This window comes from Scardinius erythrophthalmus (genome assembly GCF_964197995.2).
Source record: "Scardinius erythrophthalmus genome assembly, chromosome: 12".
NCBI classification, from domain to species: Eukaryota; Metazoa; Chordata; class Actinopteri; order Cypriniformes; family Leuciscidae; genus Scardinius; species Scardinius erythrophthalmus.
Window position 1 is genome coordinate 18437312 of NC_138232.1, and position 26128 is coordinate 18463439.

Sequence of the window (26128 nt, forward strand, 5' to 3'; positions counted from 1 at the left end):
ATTACTGTGGTCTGAACTGAATAATGTATTTTTTATTTATTTACGTTCCCTGTACCATGCTGCATTTTGCAATGATAAAAAAACAATGTGAGAGCTACAAAATCAATATTTCCAATACTGTATTCGTACTCTGAAGTCTTTTCCAGCAAAGTTTATACTTTGTTTTTTAATGGTTTATGAACTATTTTGCTATTATGAAGGAAAAAAGTTTTTACAAGGATATGAACAAAGCAGGAATGGCAATTGACAGTTTTTACACAACTTACTGTGAAACAATACTGACATCTGCTGTTAAAAATAAGTATAGCAAACATTAAGAAGATAAATGGACATGAACATAAACACCACTAGAACTGTATCTCTTGAAGCATCCCCCAAACTGGGCTATGATCAATGATCTGAGCACAAGCCAAAGACATCTGATCTCTCAATTTCTCCACATTGGGTTTACTTGTGGCCTGGAATAAAAAGGCCATTAAATCTTTTGCAGGCACCATGCTAATATACTTATATATGGAAAATAAATTATTATGATTTGTATTGGTATTTATGCTTTAATAGTATAACATGAACATTAAAAACCATAACTTAATTCACCTCTAGACAACATTCATTGTGAAATAAAAACATTACTAGAAAATTATAACAATAAAGCAAAATCAAACTGAAGTGCAAGACATGCAGGTTACCTTAGCGATGATCAGCATTCCCTTCACTACATCAGCAGTACTATGCACGGGCATGACTCTAAGGTTACAGCCAAGGAATCTGTTGCAAAAATATAAATATCAGAATTACACCATTTATCACATTTTTTTTTTTTTTTTTTTTTTTTTTTAAATAAAACATTCTTTGCTGCTGGCCAGAACTGAGCTCTTCCACAAAGTGTGTTCATTAGCTATTTATTATTAATCATCTTTGGAAAATAACTGTTCCACACAGGCATCTTATTCAATGAGTCTGAATGAATCTCTAGATGCCACGTCTAGAATTGGCTGTATGTAATGTATGCTTTCAAAATAATGTTGTACATTTGTAGATTTTAAATGATCATGCACCTGTTCTGCACTGATGAGAATATTTCCCACTCTCCTTTTCCATAGACTGGGGCTTGAAGCAGAAGAAAACTGTTTCTATGGACCTCCATAAACTTTTCAATTCTTTCAAAAAGTTCTGTATTCTCAAGCTTAGCTGAAAACTCCTCCAGTGTGACCAGCAAGAAAGCCGTACCTGTGCAACCAAAAAGTGAAGAGAAGGCAACTCTTCAGCGTACACCTGGGATCTATTTTCACAGACTGTGTTTCCACAGTTATTAACTTCATAGATGTAGTTTTTTATATTTAAATTTTGTATTTATTTATGTACATTTACAACACTTTACTTATATAGGCTACGTAATATATCCTTGGCATGAAATTACAAAAAACTAGGCATCACTGCTGCAAGGGTGTTTCTACAACTGAAATTTGACATATTTTTCCCTTCTGACTGCCGTAATCAATCTCTCTCTCTCTATTTTTTTTCCCTCATTTGGAAAGTCGTGGAAAGGCTATTGTTGATTTTTTTTTTTCTTTTAATATTGGGACAAATGAGAATGCTAAAATCATATTTGCTGTAGTCTTCTGTTCACCACTATAGAAGTTTACTCAACTATGACTTCACTTTTGAGAATTACGGAAATGTAAAAAGGGTTCTTATTAAAAACAGTGTGTTGAATATTTCTCTTTTTGGCTTTCTACTATGACTGATTAAAAAAAAAATGTATGCATACTTTTCTAAACATTCTGACCGAATAAAACTTCTGTCGTCTGTACTTTTGTAACAGTGTAAGTGCTTGCCTGAACTTCTCAGTGGTTTCCTAACAGAGAGAATTACATGGTTCTGTAGCATAGGCCAAACCACAGAAACAAGTTGGCATTTTAGCACTTCCAGCTGAAATCAATAGGTTTTTTTTTTTTAAATAGTTGTGTGTTAAATGCCAGAAATAAGGTCTGTGGTAAGACAAGATTTAAAAAAGACCCAGCCTAAATATCTTTAACAAAAGACATTTTCACATTTCATTTTACAACATGAAATAAATACATCAGTAATACCCCTTTGAGTTTTTTGATGATTTGATTTTGTCTTGAAAAAGGCAGTTGCTAACATGTGGCTAAATGGGACTATCTATAGCTTTCATCCTAGGTTTAGCGATTCACTTCTGCCAATTGAATTTAGGGTTCAAAATGTATCAAAGTTGTGTACATTTGATAACATTTTTTTTTTTTTTGGTCATAGAAATTATTTTCTGCAATAATCCAAAAGCCAATGAAAAAAAAAATCCTATTTTTTGTCAAGGGAACCAGGGTGACTTCCGGGTTGGCCTACAAATATTGTCATCACTGCAACACTATATGGGTGCGATGTGCCTACGACTACGATTTCGCATGTCAGTTCGAACTTGCAGCATATCCACCTTATTTTCGAACGCGGAAGTAAACATGGGTCCAATATCCGGTTTTTGTGCGGCACTTCCGTTTCCTCGCTTCCCTGGGCTAAATAACATATCGATCGCGAAGGATTATGCAGAGTTGATAGAAAAATGTTACACATGCCGTAGCAGATGAATACTACAAAGAACTAAAGCCCCGCCTCACTCAGTTAGGGTACCGGACCTGGTTGAAAACACTCATGCATCTAGCTGGCAGAGTGACAAAACTTCACCGGCGCCTTCAGCCCCGCCCTAAACATAGTCGAGCCAACGCTGGACTAATATAGAGGTATTTTGTCATGTCAAATGTATTAATAATGCCATAAGAATGCAACCAAAGCATAGGATGGATAGCAATAAGTAGATGGCTATAAATAGTTGTAAATCATACAAAATAAATGCCATGATCATGCCATTATGCCATGATCACTAGATTTTATACTGGGGTTTCTATAATGATTTTGTTTCTCCTTGGAGTTTTTATCATGGTTTTTATTGAGACTTCATAGCCCAGCCACTTTTCTGGTATCGGGTGGTCTTCTATAGGTGCTCACGAAATGAAAAGAACAAACATACGGTCGTTTCGATGGTTTCTTCAAATGTAAAGCTTTTAACCACAGGCGAAGGGATTCCTCAGGCCGGCGACACACTGCGTGTCCGTTTTTATTTCGGCTCCCATGTTAACAGGTTAGAACGTGCACACTGCCTGCGTGACACGCGCGTCTCACAGGCGCGGAAAACGCGTGCATGCTATAAATAGAATCGACGCCTATTTTTCACGCGACACGCAAGCGTTTTGGAAGCGTTTCCAGACAAAATAGAATAGGAAAAGATCTTTGTATTTAATTTTACATGAATACATATTAATAAATTACATTTTGATGTTTGAAATTTTAGGTTTTGACAAATGCAGATATAAATGCAATGAAAAAAAAATCGATTTTCTAATATTGCACCTGTCAATACAGAACGAAATATTCTGTAGCCTGTTTTGCCGTCAATACTGCCGACGTTGTCTTTGCTGCTATATATATGTTTAACATTAAAGGCCTTCCACAACTCTCTCCCCATTATGTCGAATATAATCACCAATGAATGAGGATCATATGTCACCTAGCAGTGCCGCGTCAGACACGTTACTGGTGTGCAAAGACATGTAAAACGCCACGCAACAGAAACGCCACGCAGCCAGTGTGTCTCTGGTCGTAGGGCGCCTGATTAAAATGTCAATGATTTCGATGATTAAAACACTCCTGCTCCAAGTAAACCTTTCTTTTGTATCAGTTTATGACAACCTCTAACTGCACAAACAATCCCGGTCTTCCCCGAAGCCATGACGATGAGTTAGTTGTTAGGAACACTTGTTTAATTAACCGATATGGTGAAAAGTGATCAGCGCGCCAGTTACCGGAAGTGCCTGACCGGAAGTCTCGCACAAAATACCGTCAACTGGCTGCGTCCGTATTTCCGTTAAAAATAAGGTGAATAACGTTACATGTTCTCCGTCACAGTTGGCATTGTCCTATTTAAGTTAATACAATTACATTTTGTTGCCAGGCTGATTGCTCTACATTGTGATGGACAGGCAGTAGGCTACAGCAGTTCTGAACTAGCGGAAGCTTCTGCACATTGAGCTGCATACAAGTTTTCGTTCGTTACTGCATTGGAAAAAATGAAAAATTAAGTAGGACATCATCTATAAAGTAAAGTATTACATTTACCGATGAAGTTTAACTAAGTTACTTTTTACCTGACAAGGGGAAAACAAAAGAAGAGGGCAGAATGTTGTCCGAGCGGCGAACCCTGTGCTGCTGCGCAAGAATCTGTGAGGGTTCATCACACTGCGAAGACAATACAAAATAAAAGCAGATACGCGCATAAATAAGTGTGATTCAGTCGGTCAATAAGTCAAATTAGTACAATCAAAAACAGAAAAAAATATTTTACTTAAAGCTATGACAACTACAACCAATAAACTTTAACAGCAAGCTATTAGCCAACCAACGGAAAAACGGAAAACCAACCTGAGGTGAGGTGCTGATTATAACAGTTGTTTTCCAAGAGGTGTTGGTATCGCTTGCCATTTCCAGTTTGTTGGCTTGATATTCAGTTACGGTGCTAAAAGTTTTCTTCTACAAAGTAGCCTATATTTATATATAAAAAAGGTTTTAACCAGTCCGTCAACTGACGCCAATGTTAGAGCGGGCGCGAGCAAACTGTGACATACAAAGAAATGCTGAATGTTAATTCACCTAGTTACTCAAATTGTCAAACTAAAAATATAATTTATGGAAAACATCAAACAAACAAACAAACACACGCACACACATTTTTTTTTTTTTTACAACAATTAGTTTATTTTATTTTGTTGTGTAGGTAAGCTAGATATAGCCAGGGTATAGCATACATACACAATAGAAACATAAAATTAAACACTACACACCACAGAGTAAATGCACCTTTCTAAACCTCAATTCATTTGGTCTATTTTATTTTAGCTTATTTGGCAGGAGAGAAAAAAAGACACACATTGGTAAACTGCTATGAAATTATATATTTTTTAAAGGACATTATATTTGTACTCACAATGATGTTCTAAATTGACGAGGAATTAAAGATTCTAAATACACAATATTTTTTACAAGGAGTAACAATTTATTTATATATTTATTTATTATTTTTTTTTTTGCAGTGAAAACTTTTCTCTTTTCCAAGTTGCATTTCTAATAAAGCTAATCAACAAAGGAGAAGTGATGGCAATTGTTGGATTTTGTTGGTTTCTTTAATAGAATCATACAAATTAATACAAATTAGGCTATACAATGCAATGGCCAATTTACAAGCTACATTTCAGGTCACATATTGTACTGAGATCTCAAATAAGCAGGGAAATGTACACGCGTAAACACGCAAATAATTATTTTTTGTTTTAACTGTTAAAATCCTTCACTGAACAAATCAAATGACTAAAAGTCATGAAAAGTCAACATGACATACGCTTTGAAAATAAAAAGGTAAAATCATAAAATGCTAATTACATAAAGATAAAGTATATTTAATGCATAATAAAAAATAATAAAAAAAGAAAAGAAAAGAAAAGAAAAGAAAAGAAAAGAAAAGGAAGAGAATGTGTCTAACCATTACACATAACACAAGTGGTTTTTAAACCAGTTATGGACAATTTATTGGTGGAAATTTGGAGACAATCTGGGAGCTAGCATAATGGGAGCTGGGAGCTAGTCAGTTGTGGATAGTCTTTTCTTCCTGCAAGTGCCTTTTGTCACGGTCACCAGCTAGTCACCACCTACTCACACTACATTTCCCATCATCCTCCCTGGCCCTCACCTGCATGCACTTCCCAATCACAGAGATCTGAGAACCGTCATCTGTCACCAATCTTCACTGATCTTCATCCAATACTATGGGTGCTTCTCAATTCTTATTTGTGCATCCTCGTTTCCTCTCCTCGCGTCTCAGCTCCGCCCCCTGTAGGATGCGAGGGAAGGCTGCAAGGAAAAGACGCGAGGACGGAGGGATCGAATGAAAGCTTTTTGTATACATTGGAATCCTTGATCACTCGAGCGTCACTTCATCGCGTCATCAGCAGCGCTCAGAGGATCTGCCCTCATGTTGTTGAAATTTGTTTATTTAATAAATTCATAATAAATAATAATAAAGAAAGATACCCTGTTGAAATATGTGAGGTGTGTGGTTTATATAAACTGCAAAATTAAAGTATAAATCAAAATTATTGTGACCGATGTGAAGGGGGAGGAGAATTGATACGTGCGTCACGTTTTAGTCGATAAAACTCTTCCGCATAGGATGCACCTGTGTATCCTCGCTCATGACTCCTCAGGAAGCCTCCTCACTCCTCGATCCTCGACTCCTCGCGGTGCAATTAGAGAATTGAGATGTCCTTCAAGATGGCTGAGCTCGATCGGTTTCCGGGTCATAGGATGGAGGACGGAGGAGAGAGGAGACGAGGAGGGATATTGAGAAGCACCCTATATAACTCTTCCCTCCGCAGTTCACCATTGTCTGGTCTTGTTGTTCCCTCAAAGAACACGGTACCTGCACGAACGATCTGTCTTCAGTCATCTGCTTCGATCTCCATTTCAGCAGGGCCGTTTGAAGGAATTTGGGGGCCCCAAGCAAAATGGACATGGAGGCCCCCCCAATACCCCCCCCCCCCCACCGCAGCTTAGCCATAGTTCACCCACACTTTATATAAATAAAAAATGTTTACAGTGCAAATACTGCAGTTGCATATACTGTGCATAAAATTTTGAACATTTTCAACAATTGAACATTTGCAGTAACCTTGAAGTAACTGTTCAAGATCCATTGATAACTTAAAAATAATGTCATATTTGCATAAACTGTCACTACAGAAGCTATATCCCGACACTAGCACATTAAAGGAACACTCCACCGTTTTTTGAAATAGGGCTTATCCACCTTCTTTTCTACATTTAGATAGGTGGGCAAATGCATTTTTGTCTCAGTACATGCATTGTTTTAGTTTGACAGGGTCGGCGCTAGCTTAGCTTAGCACAATGAATGGAATCCTTTGTTGCCAGCTAGCATGTCCTGAGTAAAAGTAATATATAAAAAAAACCCCACCTAATTACTTCTTGTGGCCTGCGTATTCACAACGAGTACAAATAGCGATGCAGATTAACACTAGGCAATTTCCTAGGCAGATATTGACTTATATATTAAGGACTATATTAGGGGGAAGCACAGGCGAAGCACTGCTACTTGGGCGTGATATCTCTGCGCCCAAGTAGCAGTGCTTCGCCTGTGCTTCCCCCTAATATAGTCCCAAGTCAATATCTGCATAGGAAATCGCCTAGTGTTAATCTGCATCGCTATTTGTACTCGTTGTGAATACGCAGGCCACAAGAAGTAATTAGGTGGGGTTTTTTTTTTTATATATTACTTTTACTCCAAAGGATTCCATTCATTATGCTAAGCTAAGCTAGCGCCGACCCTGTCAAACTAAAACAATGCATGCACTGAGACAAAAATGCATTTGCCCACCTATCTAAATGTAGGAAAGAAGGTGAATAAGCCCTATTTCAAAAAACGGTGGAGTGTTCCTTTAAGATAAGCTATGAAAAAATCATGTACCTCTGCCTCTTTCTGGTTAAATAATGTTTATAGATGGATTAACTTACAAGTATTTATTAAGTAAAAAGACTTGTTTGCTAACAGTTAAATGACAATTAACTAAAGATTAAATTAAAGACTAACAATTTACCATCTATTAATGCTGGTTATTACCCCTGACTGAGCCTGGGTTCTCCCAAGTTTTTTTTTTTCTCCATTAGGTCACCTGATGGAGTTTTAGGACACCATTTGGTCACTTGATGGACTTTTTTCGGTTCCTTGCCACTGTTGCCTTTGGCTTGCTCAGTTGGGGATATTAAACAAACTTTGTTGTATTATTTTATTTTAATGTAATACTGTGAAGCTGCTTTGATACAATCTGTATTGTGAAAAGCGCTATACAAATATACTTGATTTGATTTGATTATAAAAAAGTGTTACCGAAAAGATATGTTAGCAATTCCATATTTTGATATGGATTTTATGGATTTTATATTATTCTTATTTTGATATTAGAAGGGAAGGGATGCAGCTGCTTTCACAACTACCAATGCTTAAAAACATCCCGAGGTAATGTTTGATGCACGGAATTTATTGTGTGGTTTTCCTAACCCCCATTTGGGAAATAGATTATAACGGTGGAATAGTTAGTATAGCATGCCACTTTCATCAAAACCTATTACAAAGCTATAGCAATGTCATGTCATTAAATACGATAAACAGTGATTCTGGAACAGATCTGCGTCTTCCTTATCCCGTTAAAAAAACATATTATAGTATGTAACCATATTCCGTCCTTTCGAAAAAAAAAGTTGCACTAACTGTTCGTTACAAGCAGCATTTGCCGTCAGGCAGATAGCTAACATAAACATATTTTTTGCTAGCCTACCTGCTGCAAAAGTACACCATTTGTACAAGACAAGTAGAGCTATTTTATACAGTGTAATTTATCACGTATCACTATATTTTTTTACCTTTAACTTCTTTCTTTTCTGTCTTCCTGAAGCATAATTCGCTTCATGATAACTTCCGAGGAGGTTTTGTATTTTGCCGGCAGCAGAGATCGCGTGGTTGGCTGGCTGCTGTCAGCGACTACTGAGGGGGGCCCCCTTGAGGGGGATCCCGATAACAGTGTCATTGCACTTTACTGCATTGACTATCAAAGGGGCGCTCACAGTTTGTCGTTGCATTTTATTCTTAACCAGTCGTTGTCTTGGGGCCCCAGGCCAGCTCGGGGCCCCAAGCAATTGCTTGGTTTGCCTGTCTTGTCGCGACGGGCCTGCATTTCAGAACCTGCAACAGATATGACCATTACTCAGCCAGACATCCATCCTTCATCAATTACCATTTCCATCATTGTGATCACATACCTCTGCAAATAAACCTGTTGATTACTTTACATGTGTGAATCCTAAAACCAGACCATAAACGTCTTTTACTTCATAAAAAAAGTAATGTCATGTTTACCATCTAGTCACCACCTCCTCACTTTCCTATCATCTTTCCTGGCCCTCACCTGCATGCACATCCCAATCACAGAGTTCACCTGTCACCAATCTTTACTGATCATCACCCAGCACTATTCTTCTTATACCATTCTTCTTCCCTTTCACAGATCCTGTGATAAAGCAGTCTTCAAATACTACAGTATCTGAACCACAAGCCCTCAATTGTGGAAAATGCGAGTCGTACTCAAAGAAGTGACTGTCCACTTGGAGATGAAGATGTGACATTCAAAGATTTGACCTGTTTCTTTGGTTCAGCCATTTGTAGGCCTAAGTTTGTAAATAATGCATTATTCACTTCTGCATATTGTTTTTCCGTAACTTTGTGTTGCTTATTTATTTATTGATGTAATATTCATACAGTACTTTTCAGTAATACAGGTATAACAGAAATGTTCTGCAAAATGTATAAAAATAGCACTGCAATAGCATTTTACTGATCTTTCATGTATCATAATGTATTTTGTTCAAGATATTATGCTGCTGTACTTTTTTTATGTACTCTAGGTATTTATTTAGCAATGTACAAATGATAGTATATTAAAAGAGTTCTTGATTTCAAACTGTCTTAACATTTATATAAAATTATTTTTGCACTTTTAATATACCATTTTTAATACTGAAAACAAAAAAAAAAATCAACTTTATAATAAACTATTAGTGTAGTGCTAATACATTTTTAATGAGCTTAAATGCTATTGAAATGTTCTGGAAGCACATTAAAATGATTCTGATTAAAATTATTAAAATGAGGTTTAAGATACAAGCAAAGAAAGTATTGGATAGTTCCACATTGCTTGGAGATGCAGGTATATATGGTATATATCAAAGGTATATACAAAAATTGTGACGTTGTAAAGTAGGCGTTCCTCTAATTCCGAATTTGCATAGGTCACCGGTCATGCGCACTAAGTGTACGAGGATACATTGTTTATATACTGTCTCTATGGATACACCAACGGTCGGTGTTTTCTTTTTTGCCGCTAATAGAAACAAGGTTCAAATTGAGTATGTATGTCATGTCAAAGTGAATTATTTCAAAGTCACACACTAATATATTACACAATCGCGCCATTAAAATCAATCTGAAATATTGGAGTACACCATGGTCACACTTTTAACAAAATCCCCTGTCACACTTTTAACAAAAATATAAAATAAACTGTTTTGTAACTTATAGTAAAGGAAAAGTGGATGAACTTAACCTTTCTCTACTGACCAGAAATATTTGTCAACCCATCTATTAACAATATGAATAAAAGCGCTGCACTTGTTTACACTCATTGCATGATTCTTATAAGCCTATAATGTAGGCTACTGTCAGTTATTAAAATGGCATACATGTGCATCAGAAACCTGTGTGTATTTAAAGGGGTTTCACGTGAGATACCTGTCCTAACTGAGTAACATGTGCGTCAGATACCTGTGTGTGTGTTTACAGGGGCTTCATGCGAGATACCTGTCCTAACTGAGTAACATGTGCGTCAGATACCTGTGTGTGTGTGTGTTAACAGGGGCTTCATGCGAGATACCTGTCCTAACTGAGTAACATGTGCGTCAGATACCTGTGTGTGTGTTTACAGGGGCTTCATGCAAGATACCTGTCCTAACTGAGTAACGTGTGCATCAGATACCTGCTGTGTGTGTGTGTGTGTGTTTACAGGGGCTTCATGCAAGATACCTGTCCTAACTGAGTAACATGTGCATCAGATACCTGTGTGTGTGTGTGTGTGTGTGTTTACAGGGGCTTCATGCGAGATACCTGTCCTAACTGAGTTACATGTGCGTCAGATACCTGTGTGTGTGTGTTTACAAGGGCTTCATGCAAGATACCTGTCCTAACTGAGTAACATGTGCGTCAGATACCTGTGTGTGTGTGTGTGTTTACAGGGGCTTCATGCGAGATACCTGTCCTAACTGAGTAACATGTGCGTCAGATACCTGTGTGTGTGTGTGTTTACAAGGGCTTCATGCGAGATACCTGTCCTAACTGAGTTACATGTGCGTCAGATACCTGTGTGTGTGTGTTTACAGGGGCTTCATGCGAGATACCTGTCCTAACTGAGTTACATGTGCGTCAGATACCTGTGTGTGTGTGTTTACAGGGGCTTCATGCGAGATACCTGTCCTAACTGAGTTACATGTGCGTCAGATACCTGTGTGTGTGTGTTTACAAGGGCTTCATGCGAGATACCTGTCCTAACTGAGTTACATGTGCGTCAGATACCTGTGTGTGTGTTTGTTTACAGGGGCTTCATGCGAGATACCTGTCCTAACTGAGTTACATGTGCGTCAGATACCTGTGTGTGTGTGTGTGTGTGTGTGTGTGTGTGTGTGTGTGTGTGTGTGTGTGTTACAGGGGCTTCATGCAAGATACCTGTCCTAACTGAGTTACATGTGCGTCAGATACCTGTGTGTGTGTGTGTGTGTTTACAGGGGCTTCATGCAAGATACCTGTCCTAACTGAGTTACATGTGCGTCAGATACCTGTGTGTGTGTGTGTGTTTACAGGGGCTTCATGCGAGATACCTGTCCTAACTGAGTTACATGTGCGTCAGATACCTGTGTGTGTGTGTGTGTGTGTGTGTGTGTGTGTGTGTTTACAGGGGCTTCATGCAAGATACCTGTCCTAACTGAGTAACATGTGCGTCAGATACCTTTGTGTGTGTGTGTGTGTGTGTTTACAGGGGCTTCATGCAAGATACCTGTCCTAACTGAGTTACATGTGCGTCAGATACCTGTGTGTGTGTGTGTTTACAGGGGCTTCATGCGAGATACCTGTCCTAACTGAGTTACATGTGCGTCAGATACCTGTGTGTGTGTGTGTGTGTTTACAGGGGCTTCATGCAAGATACCTGTCCTAACTGAGTTACATGTGCGTCAGATACCTGTGTGTGTGTGTGTTTACAGGGGCTTCATGCGAGATACCTGTCCTAACTGAGTTACATGTGCGTCAGATACCTGTGTGTGTGTGTGTGTGTTTACAGGGGCTTCATGCGAGATACCTGTCCTAACTGAGTTACATGTGCGTCAGATACCTGTGTGTGTGTGTGTTTACAGGGGCTTCATGCGAGATACCTGTCCTAACTGAGTTACATGTGCGTCAGATACCTGTGTGTGTGTGTGTGTGTGTGTTTACAGGGGCTTCATGCAAGATACCTGTCCTAACTGAGTTACATGTGCGTCAGATACCTGTGTGTGTGTGTGTGTGTGTTTACAGGGGCTTCATGCAAGATACCTGTCCTAACTGAGTTACATGTGCGTCAGATACCTGTGTGTGTGTGTGTTTACAGGGGCTTCATGCGAGATACCTGTCCTAACTGAGTTACATGTGCGTCAGATACCTGTGTGTGTGTGTGTGTGTGTGTGTGTGTGTGTTTACAGGGGCTTCATGCAAGATACCTGTCCTAACTGAGTAACATGTGCGTCAGATACCTTTGTGTGTGTGTGTGTGTTTACAGGGGCTTCATGCAAGATACCTGTCCTAACTGAGTTACATGTGCGTCAGATACCTGTGTGTGTGTGTGTTTACAGGGGCTTCATGCGAGATACCTGTCCTAACTGAGTTACATGTGCGTCAGATACCTGTGTGTGTGTGTGTGTGTTTACAGGGGCTTCATGCAAGATACCTGTCCTAACTGAGTTACATGTGCGTCAGATACCTGTGTGTGTGTGTGTGTGTTTACAGGGGCTTCATGCAAGATACCTGTCCTAACTGAGTTACATGTGCGTCAGATACCTGTGTGTGTGTGTGTGTTTACAGGGGCTTCATGCGAGATACCTGTCCTAACTGAGTTACATGTGCGTCAGATACCTGTGTGTGTGTGTGTGTGTTTACAGGGGCTTCATGCAAGATACCTGTCCTAACTGAGTTACATGTGCGTCAGATACCTGTGTGTGTGTGTGTGTGTTTACAGGGGCTTCATGCGAGATACCTGTCCTAACTGAGTTACATGTGCGTCAGATACCTGTGTGTGTGTGTGTGTGTGTTTACAGGGGCTTCATGCGAGATACCTGTCCTAACTGAGTTACATGTGCGTCAGATACCTGTGTGTGTGTGTGTGTGTGTGTGTGTTTACAGGGGCTTCATGCAAGATACCTGTCCTAACTGAGTAACATGTGCGTCAGATACCTTTGTGTGTGTGTGTGTGTTTACAGGGGCTTCATGCAAGATACCTGTCCTAACTGAGTTACATGTGCGTCAGATACCTGTGTGTGTGTGTGTTTACAGGGGCTTCATGCGAGATACCTGTCCTAACTGAGTTACATGTGCGTCAGATACCTGTGTGTGTGTGTGTGTGTGTTTACAGGGGCTTCATGCAAGATACCTGTCCTAACTGAGTTACATGTGCGTCAGATACCTGTGTGTGTGTGTGTTTACAGGGGCTTCATGCGAGATACCTGTCCTAACTGAGTTACATGTGCGTCAGATACCTGTGTGTGTGTGTGTGTGTGTGTTTACAGGGGCTTCATGCAAGATACCTGTCCTAACTGAGTAACATGTGCGTCAGATACCTTTGTGTGTGTGTGTGTGTTTACAGGGGCTTCATGCAAGATACCTGTCCTAACTGAGTTACATGTGCGTCAGATACCTGTGTGTGTGTGTGTGTGTTTACAGGGGCTTCATGCAAGATACCTGTCCTAACTGAGTTACATGTGCGTCAGATACCTGTGTGTGTGTGTGTTTACAGGGGCTTCATGCGAGATACCTGTCCTAACTGAGTTACATGTGCGTCAGATACCTGTGTGTGTGTGTGTGTGTGTGTTTACAGGGGCTTCATGCAAGATACCTGTCCTAACTGAGTTACATGTGCGTCAGATACCTGTGTGTGTGTGTGTGTGTGTGTGTGTGTGTGTGTGTTTACAGGGGCTTCATGCAAGATACCTGTCCTAACTGAGTTACATGTGCGTCAGATACCTGTGTGTGTGTGTGTGTGTGTGTGTTTACAGGGGCTTCATGCGAGATACCGGTCCTAACTGAGTTACATGTGCGTCAGATACCTGTGTGTGTTTGTGTGTGTGTGTGTTTACAGGGGCTTCATGCGAGATACCTCTCCTAACTGAGTAACATGTGCGTCAGATACCTGTGTGTGTGTGTTTACAGGGGCTTCATGCGAGATACCTGTCCTAACTGAGTAACATGTGCGTCAGATACCTGTGTGTGTGTGTGTGTGTGTTTACAGGGGCTTCATGCGAGATACCTGTTCTAACTGAGTAACATGTGCGTCAGATACCTGTGTGTGTGTGTGTGTGTGTTTACAGGGGCTTCATGCGAGATACCTGTCCTAACTGAGTTACATGTGCGTCAGATACCTGTGTGTGTGTGTGTGTGTGTGTGTTTACAGGGGCTTCATGCGAGATACCTCTCCTAACTGAGTAACATGTGCGTCAGATACCTGTGTGTGTGTGTTTACAGGGGCTTCATGCGAGATACCTGTCCTAACTGAGTAACATGTGCGTCAGATACCTGTGTGTGTGTGTGTGTGTGTTTACAGGGGCTTCATGCGAGATACCTGTTCTAACTGAGTAACATGTGCGTCAGATACCTGTGTGTGTGTGTGTGTGTGTTTACAGGGGCTTCATGCGAGATACCTGTCCTAACTGAGTTACATGTGCGTCAGATACCTGTGTGTGTGTGTGTGTGTGTTTACAGGGGCTTCATGCGAGATACCTCTCCTAACTGAGTAACATGTGCGTCAGATACCTGTGTGTGTGTGTTTACAGGGGCTTCATGCGAGATACCTGTGAATTGCACGTTACTCAGTGCATCAGAATTTAGAATAGCTAGGGGGCACTTAGCCGTTCTAAATTCACTGTAAAACACGGCTACCTTACTTACCTTATTGCTTTTATACCAAGGTTAGTCCATAAAAATATTTTCATACAGAAACACTGATGTAATTAGGTCACAGGTGTATGTTTATCGAATAACTTACAATGCAGCTAAACCAATCAGAATCAAGGACTTGAATGACCTGTTTAAGAATATTTCCCCGATCTCATACAACATACATTAAGCTCATGAAAATGTGTGCAGACTTTAGAACATACCAACTCATCTGGTTTTGGGGCCTTTTGTAGTTTTTTCCATGCTGGCAAGCATATATCACTCTTCTTTTCACAGAGAGCGGAATGTGTTTTGAATAGTCTTCTACTTTCCAGAGAAATCGGGATGCCACTTTTTGTTTTTTTTGACTATCATCTGACCTGTCACCAGGAAGTAAATAAAAGAAAAAGACATTTAATACTTTTCATAGCACATTCCCTTTCTTTTACTTTCTCATGTTTCATGCAAATAGGGTTCAATTATGAGAAAACTGTAAATAAAGATTTGTTTAATGAAAGTGGCTGTCTTAAAGCTACAATATGCAAAAACATTTTTGCCACTAGAGGGCGCTACATCCAAACAACAACAACGGCGTAGCTTGATGACGATGTGAAGGAGCGTGGAATGATGGGAACTGTCGTTTTAAACCCCACTGTGGATGTAAATCAGTCAGACGGGAATCGAAAAATCATGTTCATGGATGAGGCTAAGTTCTATGTATATAATGACATGTTTTTTGTGGTTCAGCGCGGTCTGTAATGGGAAAGAGAAGAGACGAGCGGGATGCAAGTAGGTCAAGTGCAAATGACGAACACCTGTGTCTTATTGCTGTGATCCACGCGCTGGAGAGACCGCTTATAATCCGCGCTGGAACGAGAGAGAGACTGAAGAGAAAATTGGACGCAGAGAAAGAAAACCGGTGGATCCGAGCTCTCATTTTTGAACTGTTTTGTGCCGTCGCGGTTGCCACGGTGAATGCGCGTTGTGCACGACTTTTGTTTGTTTTGCTTTATTTTAATAAAGTAACTTACGAGTCCCAGTCACGCGACCCCTGTCTTCTTCCTTCCTGACTCTTGAACCTCATAACACTTTTATTTCATTAAAATGAATTAACCGCAAGAAAAAGTAAGGTTTAATACTAAATTGGTTATCATAGATGTTACTGTATGTCGAATTCATTGTTGTGATAACGCGGTGCAGTTTTACATGTTCTAAACAATTGTTGTAAAAGTACATTCGAACATACTCACATCATTTGCCAAAATACTGATTAATCTTTATGTATAACACATGCTATATTTATTTACATGGCCATAAACACCAGACGTGATAAACTATGTCAATAAACTAAACACAAATATAAAGCAATAATACTTCCCTTACATAACTATTACCGAATGCTACATTTGGAAAATATAAAATTAAGCATGCTTTGTCTACAGAACCAGCTGCAATCGGCAAAGAATAATTGTGTTCCATAACGACTGCACGAAACAAGCTAACGTTTGTTGCTTGATAGACGCTACAACTACAACTTCCGCATTTGTCCAGGACTCCACGCAGTACGAGCAGAAACCAAGGATAACGCGGATATGACGCCACTGACTGGCGACTCCCAGCTCCCCCCTGCTCTAACGCCCCGTTTCCTTGGTTAAAATCTTAATTTTCTCACGATTTAAAAATAGTTGGAAACATTTGGGATATTGTAAGTAATCAACTTAACAAAATATATAACACTGGCCTTGAGATTATGGGATATTTTAATGCAAAATTCTTGCATATTGCACCTTTAAGTGCATGTCTATAAAACGCAACAAATGTTCTTCATAACAATACTTCCAATAAGGTCATAAATAAACAATTAAAAAAATAAACATGCAGTTAATTTAGAAACTGATAAATTACCAGTGTAAGATGTGCCAGTTGCCCGTTTGTGGTTTTCCAGAAGTAGTTTCAGGTCTTCTTCTGAAGAAACTATGCCTGTGATGTACTCTTCTGAAGATGAGCATATTTGAAAAGATGATGGAAGCCAGTCTGATGGGAAATGGCAAACAGAGTAATATTCATATTAAAGTAGTTAGTTCTATCTGATGCACACGTTACTCAGTTAGGACAGGTATCTCGCATGAAGCCCCTGTAAACACACACACACACAGGTATCTGACGCACATGTTACTCAGTTAGGACAGGTATCTTGCATGAAGCCCCTGTAAACACACACACAGGTATCTGACGCACACGTTACTCAGTTAGGACAGGTATCTCGCATGAAGCCCCTGTAAACACACACACACACACACACACACACACACACACACACACAGGTATCTGACGCACATGTTACTCAGTTAGGACAGGTATCTCGCATGAAGCCCCTGTAAACACACACACACACAGGTATCTGACGCACATGTTACTCAGTTAGGACAGGTATCTCGCATGAAGCCCCTGTAAACACACACACAGGTATCTGACGCACACGTTACTCAGTTAGGACAGGTATCTCGCATGAAGCCCCTGTAAACACACACACACACAGGTATCTGACGCACATGTTACTCAGTTAGGACAGGTATCTTGCATGAAGCCCCTGTAAACACACACACAGGTATCTGACGCACACGTTACTCAGTTAGGACAGGTATCTCGCATGAAGCCCCTGTAAACACACACACACACACACACACAGGTATCTGACGCACATGTTACTCAGTTAGGACAGGTATCTCGCATGAAGCCCCTGTAAACACACACACACACAGGTATCTGACGCACATGTTACTCAGTTAGGACAGGTATCTCGCATGAAGCCCCTGTAAACACACACACAGGTATCTGACGCACACGTTACTCAGTTAGGACAGGTATCTCGCATGAAGCCCCTGTAAACACACACATACACACAGGTATCTGATGCACGTTACTCAGTTAGGACAGGTATCTCGCATGAAGCCCCTGTAAACACACACACAGGTATCTGACGCACATGTTACTCAGTTAGGACAGGTATCTTGCATGAAGCCCCTGTAAACACACACACAGGTATCTGACGCACATGTAACTCAGTTAGGACAGGTATCTCGCATGAAGCCCCTGTAAACACACACACACAGGTATCTGACGCACGTTACTCAGTTAGGACAGGTATCTCGCATGAAGCCCCTGTAAACACACACGTATCTGATGCACGTTACTCAGTTAGGACAGGTATCTCGCATGAAGCCCCTGTAAACACACACACACAGGTATCTGACGCACATGTAACTCAGTTAGGACAGGTATCTCGCATGAAGCCCCTGTAAACACACACACACACACACACACACACACACACACGTATCTGACGCACATGTAACTCAGTTAGGACAGGTATCTTGCATGAAGCCCCTGTAAACACACACACACACACACACACACACACAGGTATCTGACGCACACGTTACTCAGTTAGGACAGGTATCTTGCATGAAGCCCCTGTAAACACACACACACACACACACACACACAGGTATCTGACGCACACGTTACTCAGTTAGGACAGGTATCTCGCATGAAGCCCCTGTAAACACACACACACACACACACACAGGTATCTGACGCACACGTTACTCAGTTAGGACAGGTATCTTGCATGAAGCCCCTGTAAACACACACACACACACACACAGGTATCTGACGCACATGTTACTCAGTTAGGACAGGTATCTCGCATGAAGCCCCTGTAAACACACTAGGGCTGCAACAATCGATTATTTTGATAATCGACTAATCTAACGATTATTAGAACGATTAATCAACTATTCATCGATTATTTCGCCGACTAATCAGTACTTTTGGAACGATTATTCAGCCTTTTCAATTAGCTAAAACACTGAGTTATACATATTCTAACTATAATATATATATAAAAAAATCACTTCAGCTTTTGAAATGGTTGTTTTAATGAACTTTGAGCAACTAAACAGGTCATTCTATTTAAGTTTTCAGATTTCTGTCCAACTCAAATCACACACAAATGCTCTCTAAGCAACATTGGTTAAATATTCTGTTCACTTTAAATAGAAAAAAATAAACAAAAAAAATTATCAGCTGCATTACAGACACACTTAAACTGCAAACAATTATTCTAAGAATTTTTTTTTTTATTGATATGACAATTGAGCTGAGCTGACAGAGACATTCTCATTCACCTTTTAATTTACAGTATAAAAAAATAACTGACATGATATTCTTCATAACATCTCCTTTTGTAAGTCTTCATGAATATGTAACAAAATACAGGCAAGGGATAATACTGTAATAACGTTACCTAATAGACCAATTTTCAGTTGGTAAACATGGTGACGTTTTTGTGTGGGCGGAGCTTAGGTGGTGGCAGAACGAGCCCTCTGGCCGCTTCACTAACGTAGGTTTGCAAGTTTTGTTAGCTTGTTTTTTTAATAATGACTGGAGAAAATCCGATTTTATCTTAATGTGCAAGGTTATTCACTGTCCAGGACCGCGATTGTTATTTGCAAAAGTTAATTTTAACAGACATCCCAGATTGGCTGACCATACACGCAGTCAATGAATGGACGATCTGACAGGATTAACATTAACGTTAGTCTCCGGTTGAGTGGACTGACTTCTACACCTACCCGATAGAGAAACTGAGCGTAAACAGAAACTGAGGGCATATAAATCTTTAGATGCCTATAACTGTAATGGCCACGTACAAGACTTGTGTGGTAGCCTATCCGATCCGCAGTTCTGCCTGGCCAGCGCCACGGCCACCAGACACAAAGACGACAATGTAAGTGACATTACGGTGCAATTTTAACGAATGCGATTAAATAAAAATTCCAGATACAGCATATTCATTTTTTAACTATGTATTTATTTCGATTACCCTTTTTTACCAGGTTCTTCAAAAAGTAGTCACAATCAATCAAAACTATGTATAAAATCATAGATGATTCACAAAAAATCACAATCATTTAGAAAACATTATGCGATAAAATTTCAAATTGGAGCCTGTACTCCGTTGATTCTTGTACCCAACAACACAACAAGATGACATTTAATAACAATAATAATAATTTAAGCTCCTTATAATGAGCCGAATATGTGCTTGTTTGTATTGGCCGCTCTTCCTTTTGCCACCAGCTAACGCCGTGACGTAACTGTGACGTCGGCTTGAAATTGGTCTATAGAGCTACAATAATAAAAACAGCCCTGACTCCTAAGCTCGATCAAGCTTTATTCTATGCAAAAATAAATCATCACATTACTGTAATTATATTATTATTGTTAATATTATTGCTATTAGTAGTATTGCATTCTCTAAAAAGAGATTTACTGCTAGTTATTTAGCTTCAGCTGGAGAACATTCACCTCTCACTGGCTCGTCTTGTGCCGGTGTGTTTCCTCTTTAAGTGCTTTAACATGCATGTTGTGCTCCCGTGAAAAGCAAGTTACGCCTTGCATGTATTGCATACGATAGTTTTGTGAAACTTTACACACCTTGCTAGTTCGGATTCGTTTGCACTCCGTCATAATTCGCGCTGTGTTTTCTTCTACCGCAATAGCATTTGTAACGGCTGCATTACACTCTAGCGCTACAGCGCCGTAGCGGTCAAATCGCGATATTGCTGGCCCTTACATTAGGTCACGTGGGATCAAACGACTACTCGACAACAAAGATATTTGTCGACAATTTTTTATTGTCGACGTTGTCGACAATGTCGACTAATCGTTTCAGCCCTAAAACACACACACAGGTATCTGACGCACATGTTACTCAGTTAGGACAGGTATCTCGCATGAAGCCCCTGTAAACACACACACACAGGTATCTGACGCACATGTTACACAGTTAGGACAGGTATCTCGCATGAAGCCCATGTAAACACACACACAGGTATCTGACGCACATGTTACTCAGTTAGGACAGGTATCTCGCATGAAGCCCCTGTAAACACACACACAGGTATCTGACGCACATGTTACTCAGTTAGGACAGGTATCTCGCATGAAGCCCATGTAAACACACACACACAGGTATCTGACGCACATGTTACTCAGTTAGGACAGGTATCTCGCATGAAGCCCCTGTAAACACACACACAGGTATCTGACGCACATGTTACTCAGTTAGGAAAGGTATCTCGCATGAAGCCCCTGTAAACACACACACAGGTATCTGACGCACATGTTACTCAGTTAGGACAGGTATCTTGCATGAAGCCCCTGTAAACACACACACAGGTATCTGACGCACATGTAACTCAGTTAGGACAGGTATCTCGCATGAAGCCCCTGTAAACACACACACACACACACACACACACACACACACACACACACACACACACACACACACACACACACAGCAGGTATCTGACGCATATGTTACTCAGTTAGGACAGGTATCTCGCATGAAGCCCCTGTAAACACACACACACAGGTATCTGATGCACATGTTACTCAGTTAGGACAGGTATCTCGCATGAAGCCCCTGTAAACACACACACACACACACACAGCAGGTATCTGATGCACGTTACTCAGTTAGGACAGGTATCTCGCATGAAGCCCCTGTAAACACACACACACTGGTATCTGATGCACATGTTACTCAGTTAGGACAGATATCTCGCATGAAGCCCCTGTTAACACACACACAGGTATCTGACGCACATGTTACTCAGTTAGGACAGGTATCTCGCATGAAGCCCCTGTAAACACACACAGGTATCTGATGCACATGTTACTCAGTTAGGACAGGTATCTTGCATGAAGCCCCTGTAAACACACACACAGGTATCTGATGCACGTTACTCAGTTAGGACAGGTATCTCGCATGAAGCCCCTGTAACACACACACACACACACACACACACACACACACACACACACAGGTATCTGACGCACATGTAACTCAGTTAGGACAGGTATCTTGCATGAAGCCCCTGTAAACACACACACACAGGTATCTGACGCATGTTACTCAGTTAGGACAGGTATCTCGCATGAAGCCCCTGTAAACACACACACAGGTATCTGATGCACGTTACTCAGTTAGGACAGGTATCTCGCATGAAGCCCCTGTAAACACACACACAGGTATCTGACGCACATGTAACTCAGTTAGGACAGGTATCTTGCATGAAGCCCCTGTAAACACACACACACAGGTATCTGACGCACATGTTACTCAGTTAGGACAGGTATCTTGCATGAAGCCCCTGTAAACACACACACAGGTATCTGACGCACACGTTACTCAGTTAGGACAGGTATCTCGCATGAAGCCCCTGTAAACACACACACACACACACACACACACACACACACACACAGGTATCTGACGCACATGTTACTCAGTTAGGACAGGTATCTCGCATGAAGCCCCTGTAAACACACACACACACAGGTATCTGACGCACATGTTACTCAGTTAGGACAGGTATCTCGCATGAAGCCCCTGTAAACACACACACAGGTATCTGACGCACACGTTACTCAGTTAGGACAGGTATCTCGCATGAAGCCCCTGTAAACACACACATACACACAGGTATCTGATGCACGTTACTCAGTTAGGACAGGTATCTCGCATGAAGCCCCTGTAAACACACACACAGGTATCTGACGCACATGTTACTCAGTTAGGACAGGTATCTTGCATGAAGCCCCTGTAAACACACACACAGGTATCTGACGCACATGTAACTCAGTTAGGACAGGTATCTCGCATGAAGCCCCTGTAAACACACACACACAGGTATCTGACGCACGTTACTCAGTTAGGACAGGTATCTCGCATGAAGCCCCTGTAAACACACACGTATCTGATGCACGTTACTCAGTTAGGACAGGTATCTCGCATGAAGCCCCTGTAAACACACACACACAGGTATCTGACGCACATGTAACTCAGTTAGGACAGGTATCTCGCATGAAGCCCCTGTAAACACACACACACACACACACACACACACACACACACACACACACACGTATCTGACGCACATGTAACTCAGTTAGGACAGGTATCTTGCATGAAGCCCCTGTAAACACACACACACACACACACAGGTATCTGACGCACACGTTACTCAGTTAGGACAGGTATCTTGCATGAAGCCCCTGTAAACACACACACACACACACACACACACACACACAGGTATCTGACGCACACGTTACTCAGTTAGGACAGGTATCTCGCATGAAGCCCCTGTAAACACACACACACACACACACAGGTATCTGACGCACACGTTACTCAGTTAGGACAGGTATCTTGCATGAAGCCCCTGTAAACACACACACACACACACACAGGTATCTGACGCACATGTTACTCAGTTAGGACAGGTATCTCGCATGAAGCCCCTGTAAACACACTAGGGCTGCAACAATCGATTATTTTGATAATCGACTAATCTAACGATTATTAGAACGATTAATCAACTATTCATCGATTATTTCGCCGACTAATCAGTACTTTTGGAACGATTATTCAGCCTTTTCAATTAGCTAAAACACTGAGTTATACATATTCTAACTATAATATATATATAAAAAAATCACTTCAGCTTTTGAAATGGTTGTTTTAATGAACTTTGAGCAACTAAACAGGTCATTCTATTTAAGTTTTCAGATTTCTGTCCAACTCAAATCACACACAAATGCTCTCTAAGCAACATTGGTTAAATATTCTGTTCACTTTAAATAGAAAAAAATAAACAAAAAAAATTATCAGCTGCATTACAGACACACTTAAACTGCAAACAATTATTATAAGAATTTTTTTTTTTTATTGATATGACAATTGAGCTGAGCTGACAGAGACATTCTCATTCACCTTTTAATTTACAGTATAAAAAAATAACTGACATGATATTCTTCATAACATCTCCTTTTGTAAGTCTTCATGAATATGTAACAAAATACAGGCAAGGGATAATACTGTAATAACGTTACCTAATAGACCAATTTTCAGTTGGTAAACATGGTGACGTTTTTGTGTGGGCGGAGCTTAGGTGGTGGCAGAACGAGCCCTCTGGCCGCTTCACTAACGTAGGTTTGCAAGTTTTGTTAGCTTGTTTTTTTAATAATGACTGGAGAAAATCCGATTTTATCTTAATGTGCAAGGTTATTCACTGTCCAGGACCGCGATTGTTATTTGCAAAAGTTAATTTTAACAGACATCCCAGATTGGCTGACCATACACGCAGTCAATGAATGGACGATCTGACAGGATTAACATTAACGTTAGTCTCCGGTTGAGTGGACTGACTTCTACACCTACCCGATAGAGAAACTGAGCGTAAACAGAAACTGAGGGCATATAAATCTTTAGATGCCTATAACTGTAATGGCCACGTACAAGACTTGTGTGGTAGCCTATCCGATCCGCAGTTCTGCCTGGCCAGCGCCACGGCCACCAGACACAAAGACGACAATGTAAGTGACATTACGGTGCAATTTTAACGAATGCGATTAAATAAAAATTCCAGATACAGCATATTCATTTTTTAACTATGTATTTATTTCGATTACCCTTTTTTACCAGGTTCTTCAAAAAGTAGTCACAATCAATCAAAACTATGTATAAAATCATAGATGATTCACAAAAAATCACAATCATTTAGAAAACATTATGCGATAAAATTTCAAATTGGAGCCTGTACTCCGTTGATTCTTGTACCCAACAACACAACAAGATGACATTTAATAACAATAATAATAATTTAAGCTCCTTATAATGAGCCGAATATGTGCTTGTTTGTATTGGCCGCTCTTCCTTTTGCCACCAGCTAACGCCGTGACGTAACTGTGACGTCGGCTTGAAATTGGTCTATAGAGCTACAATAATAAAAACAGCCCTGACTCCTAAGCTCGATCAAGCTTTATTCTATGCAAAAATAAATCATCACATTACTGTAATTATATTATTATTGTTAATATTATTGCTATTAGTAGTATTGCATTCTCTAAAAAGAGATTTACTGCTAGTTATTTAGCTTCAGCTGGAGAACATTCACCTCTCACTGGCTCGTCTTGTGCCGGTGTGTTTCCTCTTTAAGTGCTTTAACATGCATGTTGTGCTCCCGTGAAAAGCAAGTTACGCCTTGCATGTATTGCATACGATAGTTTTGTGAAACTTTACACACCTTGCTAGTTCGGATTCGTTTGCACTCCGTCATAATTCGCGCTGTGTTTTCTTCTACCGCAATAGCATTTGTAACGGCTGCATTACACTCTAGCGCTACAGCGCCGTAGCGGTCAAATCGCGATATTGCTGGCCCTTACATTAGGTCACGTGGGATCAAACGACTACTCGACAACAAAGATATTTGTCGACAATTTTTTATTGTCGACGTTGTCGACAATGTCGACTAATCGTTTCAGCCCTAAAACACACACACAGGTATCTGACGCACATGTTACTCAGTTAGGACAGGTATCTCGCATGAAGCCCCTGTAAACACACACACACAGGTATCTGACGCACATGTTACACAGTTAGGACAGGTATCTCGCATGAAGCCCATGTAAACACACACACAGGTATCTGACGCACATGTTACTCAGTTAGGACAGGTATCTCGCATGAAGCCCCTGTAAACACACACACAGGTATCTGACGCACATGTTACTCAGTTAGGACAGGTATCTCGCATGAAGCCCATGTAAACACACACACACAGGTATCTGACGCACATGTTACTCAGTTAGGACAGGTATCTCGCATGAAGCCCCTGTAAACACACACACAGGTATCTGACGCACATGTTACTCAGTTAGGAAAGGTATCTCGCATGAAGCCCCTGTAAACACACACACAGGTATCTGACGCACATGTTACTCAGTTAGGACAGGTATCTTGCATGAAGCCCCTGTAAACACACACACAGGTATCTGACGCATATGTTACTCAGTTAGGACAGGTATCTCGCATGAAGCCCCTGTAAACACACACACACAGGTATCTGATGCACATGTTACTCAGTTAGGACAGGTATCTCGCATGAAGCCCCTGTAAACACACACACACACACACACAGCAGGTATCTGATGCACGTTACTCAGTTAGGACAGGTATCTCGCATGAAGCCCCTGTAAACACACACACACTGGTATCTGATGCACATGTTACTCAGTTAGGACAGATATCTCGCATGAAGCCCCTGTTAACACACACACAGGTATCTGACGCAC

At 40.6% G+C, this 26128-nt stretch overlaps 1 protein-coding gene across 1 annotated transcript; it reads right to left on the minus strand.

Annotated features, from left to right (window-relative positions):
- Positions 1–3: 3 nt before the first annotated feature.
- On the minus strand, positions 4–4315 carry cUnh1orf146 (chromosome Un C1orf146 homolog). Its single transcript, XM_081380049.1, has 4 exons — positions 4221–4315; positions 1059–1230; positions 690–768; positions 4–458 (listed from the first exon to the last, which is right to left on the minus strand). The coding sequence occupies exons 2-4, from the start codon at positions 1145–1147 to the stop codon at positions 348–350; spliced, it is 279 nt and encodes a 92-aa protein (XP_081236175.1). The 5' UTR covers positions 1148–1230; positions 4221–4315; the 3' UTR covers positions 4–347.
- Positions 4316–26128: the final 21813 nt, after the last annotated feature.